Source organism: Danio rerio, chromosome 7, assembly GCF_049306965.1.
Source record: "Danio rerio strain Tuebingen ecotype United States chromosome 7, GRCz12tu, whole genome shotgun sequence".
Classification (NCBI taxonomy): Eukaryota; Metazoa; Chordata; class Actinopteri; order Cypriniformes; family Danionidae; genus Danio; species Danio rerio.
In genome coordinates, this window is record NC_133182.1 from 15,818,628 (window position 1) to 15,830,947 (window position 12,320).

General features: G+C 36.4%; 1 protein-coding gene across 2 annotated transcripts; it reads right to left on the bottom strand.

Moving 5' to 3' along the window:
* Positions 1 to 678: 678 nt before the first annotated feature.
* On the bottom strand, positions 679 to 11,963 carry rcn1 (reticulocalbin 1, EF-hand calcium binding domain). 2 transcript variants are annotated; one of them, XR_012383194.1, is made up of 6 exons: positions 11,549 to 11,963; positions 7,910 to 8,103; positions 7,628 to 7,806; positions 7,438 to 7,498; positions 2,830 to 5,072; positions 679 to 2,066 (listed from the first exon to the last, which is right to left on the bottom strand). XR_012383194.1 is itself a non-coding variant. In XM_686046.10 (6 exons), the coding sequence occupies exons 1-6, from the start codon at positions 11,767 to 11,769 to the stop codon at positions 1,372 to 1,374; spliced, it is 963 nt and encodes a 320-aa protein (XP_691138.1). In that variant the 5' UTR covers positions 11,770 to 11,963; the 3' UTR covers positions 679 to 1,371. The 2 variants fall into 2 exon arrangements, 1 of the variants encoding a protein (XP_691138.1); XM_686046.10 differs by having other exon boundaries at positions 679 to 1,479; positions 4,873 to 5,072.
* Between the last annotated feature and the right edge of the window lie 357 nt (positions 11,964 to 12,320).

Genomic DNA, 12,320 nt, shown 5'->3' on the forward strand with positions numbered 1-12,320 from the left:
GCCAAATGAACTGCTGCTTTTAGGTGACGCAGTTGTGCAGTGGGTAGCACGTTCGCCTCACAGCAAGAAGGTTGCTGGGTCGCTGGTTCAATCCTCGCCTCAGTTGGTGTTTCTGTGTGGAGTTTGAATGTTCTCCCTGCGTTCGCGTGGGTTTCCTCCGGGTGCTCCGGTTTCCCCCACAGTGCAAAGACATGTGGTACAGGTAAATTGGGTAGGCTAAATTGTTCGTAGTGTGTATGTGTGGATGTTTCCCAGAGATGGGTTGCGGCTGGAAGGGCATCCGCTGCATAAAAACTTGCTGGATAAGTTGGCGGTTCAAACCGCTGTGGCGACCCCAGATTAATAAAGGGACTAAGCCGACAAGAAAATTAATGAAAGAATTGCTACTTTTACAAAAATTCCAGCAGTATTTACTGACCACCACTGCAAATGTCACACACAAATGCCAGTATATTGTTCAAACATGCATGGTCATGTTTTTTTCAGCAGAAGAGACCAAAGTTGCATTTATTTAATCAGAAATATTGTGAAAAAATATTACAGCTTAATTTCCTTTACATTTAATGTCTTGATTTTAATGCTCGAGTGTTTTAGACAATTGAATGCATGCTTACTGAATAAAAGTTCATTCCTTTCATAACAACAAACTTGTAAATGATAGGGTACACACACAAAACACACTTTATAGACTCTTTAATTATCCAATTTTAAAAAAGTGACATGAAATGGATAGTATAAATAGGGATTAATATTAACGGACATTAGCTAAAAATAGACCACATGTGCAAACATAAAGACATAAGGTAAATTGCATCAAAGGCAGCTCTGTTTAAAACATGTATGGTGTCAAAACAAATAAGACTCATTATTGGCCAGCAGCGGGAACTTTTTGATAATCAATAGTGTGATTACACATTCATGTATTCATGTTATGTTTATCAACACTTGTAGTGTTTGAAGTGACTTGTGTTTGAGGGAGTAAAAGCATTGTAATTTCAAAGCAAGAAATTCAATTCAAATTCCAAATAAATAGACTATTTGATCAGACAAAAACCTGCACTGCTTGTACAGGTACAAGCTTTGGACTAGGACCGATTTAAAAATGAAACACGTTGGAGATGAAAGGCTCAGAAATCTGTAGCAGCTCAAGCAGACTCTCAAGAGTTTCTTGAGCACCCACAAAACGAACATAGAGCGAAGGAGAATCTCCTTGTATTGTATCAGGACTATGGCCATCAGTCAGTGGTCCTCTATGTCCAGTCTGTGAGGTAGAGCTGCAGTTCATCAGTCAGTTGCATGGCTTCTGAAAGGAAGGATGCCATGGAGTTTGAGTTTCGGATACCTGTGTTTTCAGGTAGAGGTCAGTTGGGCTCAGAGCTCATCGTGGTTCCTGGTAAGGTCTTCACCGTAGTTGGTGGCTTGGCTGCCAACAAACATGTTCCAGTTCTCAAGTATCTCCTCTTTGCTCAACATCTGGTCCTACAAAAACACGAACAGCCGTCATGAAAAGTGTGCATGTTTCTCAACCATCAGCCACTTCAATTTAACAATCTTTTATTGCTTGATATTGCTGGTAAAACAATCGTATTTCAGTAAAGGTACTATTTCAGAGGGCATTTACAGAACACTTTGGCTAATAACTGTCGGCTAAAAAACTCTCTCTTTATGCATTTGTTAATTTGCAATGGCCTTAAAAAATATACTTTTGGAAAATATATTTCAAATTGCACATGTTTGAAAACAATACAGTTGTCTAAACTTCATAAACAACACTAGTATGCAATACTATTTTTTTGCATCAACACTCTAGCCTTCAGTCTTGCATAAACTTGTAGAAATCGCTCTTCTATGCTGAAACACTGCTCACAACATTGTGACGATTCAAAACGGTGCAAATGTTGAATGAATCAAGATACATTTTTTCAACTGAGTCAGCGCTGTGTTTACAGACGCAAACTTGCTTTACCTGCACATCAGTGGCTCGCAAGAGGTTAGTAAAATGACAGCGGTGAAGTGCACCAGACAAACACAAACGGTGTGCAAATACTGCAAAAAGACATTAGCCCCTTTCACACAGTGATACCGGTAAATTTCTGGAAAATTTCCGGAACGACTTTACCGGTATATTGAAAAAAGCGCTGTTCACACAGGCGAGGACGTTACGGAAATTTTCCGGAAAAGAGCATTCACACATCCATTCCAAAATACTGGTAAATTCTGACATCATTCACCACAAATGAGCTTTAAACGGCTGTGCTTGTATTTGTAAACATTTGACTAAATTACAAACTCTGTGGATGATCAATATTGTGAACAACTTTCGCAGGATCACTTTCGCATGTCGAGATGTTCATAATATGTGCGTGTACAGGCGCTCATAGGCGCACGCAAAGCTTGAAGGTAAACAAACAACGGCTTATCATAAGCATCTCATCGATGATTATTTACACAGTTGGCATTAGGAAGAACATATAAACGTGATCTGACTAACTTCTAGCAGCTAAATGTGTCTGGAAAAATATTCAAAGACTTTTATCCTCACAAACCGCGCGGACGTAAATGCGTCTGACTGTTGTGATTGGCTAAAGCAGACGTCTCACGTCAGCACGTTCTAGACGTGCACGCGCTTATTACGGGAATCTTCCTTCTGCATTCACACAGCGCAGCATTCCGGCAAATTGCCGGTAATGTTACAACTTCTCTTTCCGGAAAATAGCCAGAACGAATTTACCGGTATTTTCAAAAAGGACCTGTTCACACATACAAGCTTTACGGAAAATTGCCGGCAATTTTCCGGAAAGGTCTGTATGTGTGAAAGGGGCTATTTACTTGTAGGATAAACCTTTTACTCGATAAGAAACGATGTGCATAAACTGTGTTGGAAACATTTTTATCGAACAAATTCTAGTATGTGCATTAAAAAAAAAGGTCATGTGACTTTGTTCTAAGAGTTCTTGTGATGATAAAAATGTGCATGAATGGACAAACCAGCAGGCTGAGCACATTGTAAAACATTTGAAATATTGTTTGGTCATTCTACAACGCCTTACTGTTATTATATTATTAATGACCTCCAGAATCAAGAGCGTCTGTGCTCCGCATCTGACACCTTCAAACGCCACTGTGTGTCAGGATTGCCTTCTGAAGCGCAAGTGATTTATTAAATGAAGAAGATTCACGCAGCTTCTACTGCAGCATATTCTGTTTTTACTGTTGATATTTGGCGCCAGTTAATCAGGGGTCCGTTCTTCGTACGTGGATTACTCAGTTAGCTGGATTTGGATATTGACGATTTGACATGATCCAGGATCGTTTCGTTCTTCAAAGCTGATCCGAGAGTTGTTGTCATGGCAACAGTTCTGCTAGGTCAAGCCTGATCGGGAGCAGGTTCAATTCATATAAACAGGATTAGATCGGCTCAGTTCAAGCAAAGATAATACAGTAAGTATGTTACGAATTCTGATATTTTCTTACAGTAGTAGTTATATACACTTGGGAAAATGGTACATATTTTTTAACTATATATATAAAGTTAAAGTCATTAATAAAATAAATAAAGTTATACATATTAATAAAACGTATGCAATCTGCACCCTCGAAATGAACAAAGACTGCCATCTGGTGGTGCAAAGAGAAAACTTATTGGTATGAACTTTTTAGATCGCTTAGTACAAATTGTGTATAATAGAAATGCACAATATGTGACTTTTTTTAAAAGCAATAATACATTTATGCAGTCATAAACATGTTTTGATAGTTAAAATGCCAGTGATTGATGCTTCACAAAAGTTGCAGACACCTTTACCAATATGAAAATGCTTTTGTAAACAACCAGTTATTCTTTACACCGATTAAAAAACGGATACTATTATAAAGAAAATCTTTTCTAAATGTAGAACTAAATACATTGATTTGCATTGAAATGCATGATGAATACTCGTCTTGACAAATGAAAGTGTAAAGCCTGCAGCTCACAACAAATGTGGAAAGTTCTTGTGTGTCATATTAAACAAACCGTTTACTGCTAATTTGAAGTAATTTTGCTCACATGGATAATTGAATATTAATCAGATGATGTCATTACGCTGCTGTGCCGTCAGCCAATCATTGCATTGCTGATCATGATTTCGAGGATCAATAGATCTGTCCTTCACAACACACGCAGCGATCTCAGATCAGTTCATCCAGACATTCTAATCTGGTTCGCGAAGTTGTTTGAAGAACCAAATTAGCAAGAGATCAGTTATCAAGATTAAAAGATCCAGGATCTGCCAAATAATCTTAGATCATTTAAGCGAGGTACGAAGAACGGACCCCAGGAAGTGATGCTTAGACTTGTTGGATGGAAACGCAGCTTTATTAGCATGTCTTTTATGCGATAATCTAGTTTTGCGCATAAAATTAATTTGCATTTTAAAACGGAAACATAGCTAGTGTTTTCATAGCGAAAGTATGAATACATTTCAGATTTCTTTTTTACCCTTTCTTTTTAAATTTAGTTTCCGCATATTTCAGTAATTAGTTTACGCATATTTATTAATAAAAAAAATTTAAATTAAAAGTGCCTTCTTTAATTTGTATTGTTTATTTTTTATTTGGAATTCTTTTTAAATTTGTAATGTAACTGCACAGTCAAAAGTTTTAGTTTGTTCATATTAAAGAATTTTTTTGAGGTACTGCAGAAAAGATTTTATTTTGTAAAAATTGTGCAGCATTTTAGAAAAAAAATTAAAGGGCTTTTGTGTTCACCCTAAATGTCAGATAATTTTGTATAAATAACGTCACTAAATCGTGAGATTATTATTGTGAATCGTTACATCCTACAAGGTTGTTTTGGAAACCATTCTTAACAGTATCCTAGCCCGTTCTTACTTTGTCTGTGTCTGACTCGTACACCAGATGTCTGGCTTCTGCCTGTGCGTGATCATAGTCCTGTGGCAGGATCCAGTGACGAATCTCTTCTAGGTCCATCTTCCCATCTTTGTTCAGATCTCTGAAATCTGAAAATTGGTCTCTCTCAGTCCTTACCCAGTCTGGCTCTGGACCAGCATCTTCATGTGCAAACATGTCCGCTGAAAACAATAGAAAAATGTTTTTACTTGGAGTTATAAGCCGCTTTCACACATGCAGACTTTTTAGAACAATTACCATCAATTTTTCAGAATGAGATCATGTGAACAGGCCCTTTTAGAAAATCCCTGTAAATTCGTTCGATGTCTACTCCGGCCAATCAGAACATGCTTATATGGATGACATTTATATCTGCACCGTTTATGAAAATAAAAGCCCTTTGAATCATTTTCCAGACACATTTAGCTGCTGCTTGTTAGTCAGAGAGTGTTTATTTGTTCCTTAATGCCAACTGTGGAAAAATGGGTCGATAAAATTCCTATGATAAACTTCTGCGTTAATCTGCAAGAATATCCCGTAGTTTGACCCTTGACATATGCTATTGCCAAGCAACTGTTAGCAGCAATCTTCAATGAACCATCACTTACAAATCCCAGTTTATGCCCCAGCTCTAGCTTTCATACTTGTTTTATTTAGAAAGAGGACAGAAAAAAGGCATTGCTGTGCTTTGCTGTTTTGTGTCTGTCTGAGGTAACTAGTCTACCGTTATATATGAAATGTGTATAATACACACTTCATGACTTTGTCCTAGTCTACTTGTGCATGTCTACATTTGAAATAAAAAAATTGTGTGAACTAAAGATGTGATGTGTAAACGGTCATCATAGCTACAGCAAGGGTTTGGACTGTGTCGAACTCTTCGGACAGCACAGCATAGTAGGATTAATACAACACCATAAATTCATGTCACGATACTAAGCCAGGTGAAGTATCATGATACAAAGTAATATCGCAGTACTGTATTAACTCAAAATTCATTATACAAAATGAAGAAAATTGTCAGAAATACTATATTTTCTATGTTTTAATACTACAATTATGTATTATAAGTGTCTGAATTGACGGTTCTCGTTTCAACTCCGCCTGCACTCAGTTAATCTCATTGACCGTAGACTGCAGCCGTGATTTAAGTGAACGCACCTAAAAATAGCGTTCACACGAGGAAAGAGAAGAACCAGTGTAACCGCACATTCACAAAGGGCATCGGTGACAGTGCTTGACAGAGAGCATGAAGTCTGAAGCTTAGTGTTGAAGCAATCTTCATAGCAGCAAAAGCCAATGAAATTGGCTACTTTCTGGCTACTGTGAGCTGGGGTATATAAAGCGATCCCAACTTCTGCAGCTAGCAATTCCGTTGACTAGAGCTGTGAACCTACACTAGTCTCACGGTTCGGTTCGGTTACGATTATCATGCCATCGATTCAGCTCAATTCGATATTTCGGTGGATCACGGTGCATTGACGATGCTTTCCATACACAGTTTTATATTTCTTCACAGCAGCATTTCTTGTAATAAAATGTATGAATATATTTATATTTATATACTATTTGTAATACAATTTTGTCATTTAATACAAACAGTCAGAAATATAAACTGTACCTTTAAACAAAACGAGCATTTAGCAAATAATATGAACAAATATAAATATCCAGCTCACTTTCTGATCCTTGTCTAGTTCTCTTACACCTCTTTGATTGGTCACACCCTCAAAAAAAAACGGTTGCGATTGGCTCTTGCGCGCTGCGTTCTTCACAGATGAGTGATACTGATAAGCGGCAGGCGGCAGCGGCGATCTCACAGCTGATGTATGATAGACACAGTGGAGAAAACTCTGCAGACACGCGCTCGTTTCTGTATGCAAAAGTAAAACAGCCGAGAAGAGAAGAAAAGCCACGCCAGCAGGTCAAATGGGCCACTGTGTGTGTGTGTGTGTGAGAAAGAGAGAGAGCGAGAGAGAGAGAAATTGAGTAGGCTACTTTCATTCTCTCGATCTCAGTGAAATAGGGGCTATTGTTGTATATATCAGTAAAAAACTGATCCAGCAAACACACACAGTGAAATTATGCACAGTTTATGAGTTTTAAGTAGTTTAAGCACTGTAAATACTCGTGATCGCCTCCCTCGCGACAGAGCGCATATGAGGTAAATGACGTCAGTAAAAACAGGTTATGATTATTACTGAACCGATACCGAATCGTCCACGTCTGCATCGCAGTGCACCGAAGAAACGATTAATTTTGACACCCCTACCGTTGACGCTACCATTAATGAGAATATTACTGTTTAAAAACTACAATGGCATGGCCAGTATTTTGAAGCCATAGTATCACAGTAATACCAGTAAAACGTGAAACCCTACGGCATACACCACAGGATTGCAAGCATTTCTATCCAATTAACGTTTGACTTTAGCACATGGGTGCTTTTGTTTCTAGTTCACTAGCAAAAATGGCAGCTTGAACGCAAACCACACCAAATTTTTATGGTGCATTCTATTGGTCACACAAAAATACATCAGCACCTACCAATGTATTCATCTTCATCGACATGACCATCGCCATTTTTGTCAATGTCTTCCAGAGTTTCCTGGTAAAGCAGAGGAGACAGATCTATATTATTTCTAGAAATATCATGATGGTTGTTTTAAGTAGTCTTCATAATTAAACTGACAGTAACTACCACTGTCTACAACACCATAATCATAAACATACTCACAAGAACCACAATTTCCTGCATGTGAGCGAACTCCTCTGGGTGGAGGAAAGCAGTGAACTCCTCTTTGTCTGCAGCCAAATTGCCATCGAGGTCTGCGGTTTTAAACCTGCGTTCATCTCGTGGAAGCATCTTCTTGAAGCTAAACTGATCTGTAGCATCTTCAAACTCCTCTGGGTTGGCTGGGAAAAAAGGACACAATGAATCTCATATAAACACTGGATGAATATCAAACTTCAAACCTGAAATATCTAAATTGACGGTTTCAGATACAGCTTGTCTTACCGAGGTAGTAACCGTAAGTCGCCTGCTTGTATTCATCCCAAGAGATCTTGTTGTCTTTGTTCAGGTCATAGTCAGTCCAGACTTTTGCAACGTTCTCATAAACGTAGCGCTTCTGAACTCTTTTGATCCAGGCTTTGAGTTCATCAGTGGTGATAAATCCATCAACATTGCTGTCGATACGCTCAACAATTTTCCTAAGACATTTAAAAAAAAAAATGCATAGAATTGAAAGAGTTAATACAATTCAACTTGCTCAGAACACACTTTGAATGAGGTTTTCATAGAAATCTCCGGCTTTTCAGCTCAGACAGGGTGGATCCTTTGAAAACATGGCCAGAGTATATTGCACAACAGGCCTGTCGTAATTACTTATTTATGTAAAAATTACCATCTTATTTTGGTTATTTGATCTAGTCACGATTAGATAATAAATGTGTATTATTAATTTCAAATAAGAATTATATTATGATTTGGCTTTTTATGTTTTGTCAAGTCAAGAATGAAAGAAAATAAGGGTAACAATTTATTTTAAGATGTCTTTAGTGTATTTATTTACACCATATCCTGCACAACATTGTTCAGTCTCATGTAAAAGTACTTGTATAGCCTGGCTTATGTGTGTAGTTAAGGATAATACATTATATGGTATAGGTGTAACGGATCACAAATCTCACGGTTCTCACACTATTGTTTTTTTTGCTGATCCGAAAAATGGTTGATCTGACTCAAAAACCAATGTCATTTGTTTTTCATTTATACAAAAATATTAGTGTAAAAACCATTGCTTTTAACAAACATAACTTGGAACCTGTAATTTTAATAAAAAAAATAAAAAAATCAGGAAAGAACCAGCTGAAAAAAGAAAATATTCTATATGAAAAATTATCTTTGCTACTGTTGCTGAAAATGCTAAATATAGAAATCTAACATTACAACAGATCATATGTATCTTCAATTAATGATTCAACAATTCACACATAAAATTTCATGTTTCATTATAGGTGGATCATTTTTAAAAACCTAGTCAGTGACATCATTTTGATGGTTGTTTGTCGCCATCTATTTACTACACACTGTAAAATTCACCAGCGTCACGTTTCATTAAACAGTGATTTTAATCTTTACCATTAACATCAGTGTTTATATCCGAACTATTAACTGTTCTCCCAGAACTTTTGTGTTATTTAATTGTTTGTAATGAACTGAAAAAGTGTAAAACTGAATCTCTCGATCAAACGCAGATTTGAATGCAGCGCTTATAAGGATCAATAAACATTTGCAAATCACTATCATTCATGTTTCTTGGGTTTGAACGATCTTTTAACATTTTATTGTGCAGCTTAAACTGAATGAATTAATGCAGGCTAAACAAACAGTTACAGAAAACACCTTTAATTAATAGCCTAAGAAAGCATTTAGGTCAAACAAATTTTTCCGTCATCATTATATTTTACAAGGAGGCCAAAATGCTTACATACATATGATTTGAAAGACATGGGAGCCGATTTCTCTGTGATTGTTATACTGTAAATGTTGGATTAACCTACGATTTCAAAAAAAGTTATTAATCCGCGAGTCACATGCATTATGAACTGTGGGTTGTGATCCGTAAGGATTATGGATCAACCGATATCCGTTGCACCCTTAGTATATGTTAGTTATGCATAGGTTTTTAAAAATAGCTCGTATGTCCAGTGTTGTGTTTGTATTTATGATAAATTTATGTAGCACTGTGGTCCTACGAAACAACATTTTGTTCCTCTGTATGTCCACACATGTAGCAGAATGACAATAAAGCTCAAATTAACTAGACTTGATTTAATTACAATATAGTATTAATGAATTAAAGTGTTCCCAAACATATGCATCATTCCTACAAACATTATAGGATTTGATGGTCTGCAATGTAAAAATAAGAGGATCAAGTTTAAAATTGAACAAAAAGATAAATATTTTAACTTTTGACTTTTTGACTTTGATTAATCCAGATAAATTGGCAATTTATAATTAGATTCTTTATTTTTTCCATAGCTGTACACTGTAAAAAGTCTTACTATGATCTACTCAATTATTTTAACTTTTATTTTTACTGTTTTCACAACATTAAAGGAAACCTCTGGGCATTTTCAATCCAGTTTGCAAGAGAAAAAAAAAAATATATTTTTTAATTTTAGTTTGACAGTTAATAATCAGCAGCACAAACATCATAAATATACACACACACTAGAAAGATATAGATAATTAACACACCCTATAATTACATTTCTAATAAAAATTGATCAGATTTTACAACCAAAATTCATTTCACTCTCCTTGGTGAATAAAAATATAATCTAGTTTCCTCTTCTTGCCTTTAAGCAGGTTCTTCTTTCAATTTAAGTTGAAATACGACCCAAAGACATGTTCTTGACAGGAACTGAAATTCAAGTTACTACAAGGCTGTCAACAGCAAATTATTTTTATCCCTGATGCCACGTTGTGAAGTGCAGTGAGCCCTCCTCCCACTCAGAAAGCCAGGAGAGGAGATCTGGGGGAATGCCTTCATGTTTACGCCCATTTCACCCCATGGTGAGCTGGACAACGAGTTACGTTGGCACCATAACCCAGATACTGTTGACATGGCAGTGTGGCAACCACCACACTGGAGGGCATTTTATCGTCATGAGACAGGAAAATCCATAAAAATAAACTAAAGACTTTCTTTGGATTTATTTGGAGTATTTGTATTCACATTTGTTGATACATTCCTTTACATAACTTTATACTACATGTATTTATATTTACTAATTCGTTACTGTACATGTTTTTCTTAAATAGTATATGTGACTTTGGACCACAAAACCAGTCATAATTGACAATTTTAAAAAAAAAAATTAACATTTATGAATTCTCTGAAAGGTGAATAAATAACCTTTTGCTGATGGTTTGTTACAATGACAACATTTGGCCGAGATATAACTATGGAAATCTGAAAACTAAGAGTTCAAAAAATCTAAATACTGTGAAAACCTGTACAAATTAAGTTATTAGCAATGCATATTACTAATCTAAAATGAATTTTTGATGTATAGAAATGTATTTTTAATGTAGAAAATGCAAAATGTCTTCATGGAACATGATCTTAACTTAATATCCTAATGATTTACTTTTGGTCTATAAGGAGAAATCTAATCATGACCAGTATAAAGTATTTTTATCTATTGCCAAAAATATAACCGTGCAACAAAAGACTTGTTCAGAAGGTTTTGTTGTCTATGATCACATATAGTAGTAGCAAATAAAAAAACTATAAACAACAACACACTGTTTAAAATGTAATGTAATGTAAATGTAATGTTGATTTAACTTGTTTGAATATGCTAATCAGGTTTCAACTAAATTTAAGTAATAAAAACTTTAATACTATAGTCAGTTTGCTTGATGACAAGAAAACTTCATTAGATTTAACTATAAAAATTCAGTCAGTATGTGAATATACATATCCTTAATTTCCAATAATAAGACACGTTTTAATCTAGATTATAAAACTAACTTGTCTTTTTGGCCATTTTGAGCAGTTGTATCTGTCTCTAAACCACATACAGAGGTAATGCTGAAGTAAAGGTACGTTTTTGTGTGACAAAAACCCTCAAATCTTACCCTAATCTGGCTTTGCTTTCCTCCGGGGTGAGCTGGTCAAATGTGGTGGCCTCCTCTTTGCCCAGAAAGGCCTCGTGGTCGTATTGATAACTCTGGTTGTCTTCGTGTGTTTGTCTGCTCAGTTCGGGCTCGTGGTGAACTCTTTCTTTCCTGAGAGTGGGTTTTCCTTGCACAAGACTCGTGCAGAGCGACAAAAGCCACAAATAGGTCGAAACCTCCATTTTTAAAAGGACGTAATTCAAAGAGGGACCTCAAAAACTGTTAGGCGTTATCATATATCGCCAAAATCACAAGAAACTGCAGCTGCCAGAAGAACACCTTTCAATTGTTATCAACTGGGAGCGAAACAATCCCAGTCTCCAGAACACAAGTCGGATCTTTTCATTTTCGATTCAAACATGCCCGGCGGATCACTAAACGCCACAACCAAACACCGAATGGATGCGTGTCAGCGGACAGCCAATCATTGACTGGCTAGCAAAGAAAAGTGGAATGTTAGAAGCTCTGCTATTGGGCTTGGGGCTGTCTGTAACTCGAGATGGGCGTGGACGCCACGTTGCAAGATGACACGCAGAAGCGCCTTGGATGCATTTTATTTTAGGAATGCCATAGCGGCTGAATGCAACATGATGGTATTAGAATGTAAGCCCAAAGCTAAAATTATGTGGTATTATTATTAGGGAGTTATTTTCCAGAGATTTAAAAGATGGACATATTTGCATCATACAGCTGTAGAATAAAAGTGTGGAAATCTTTGATAAATAGTTATTTT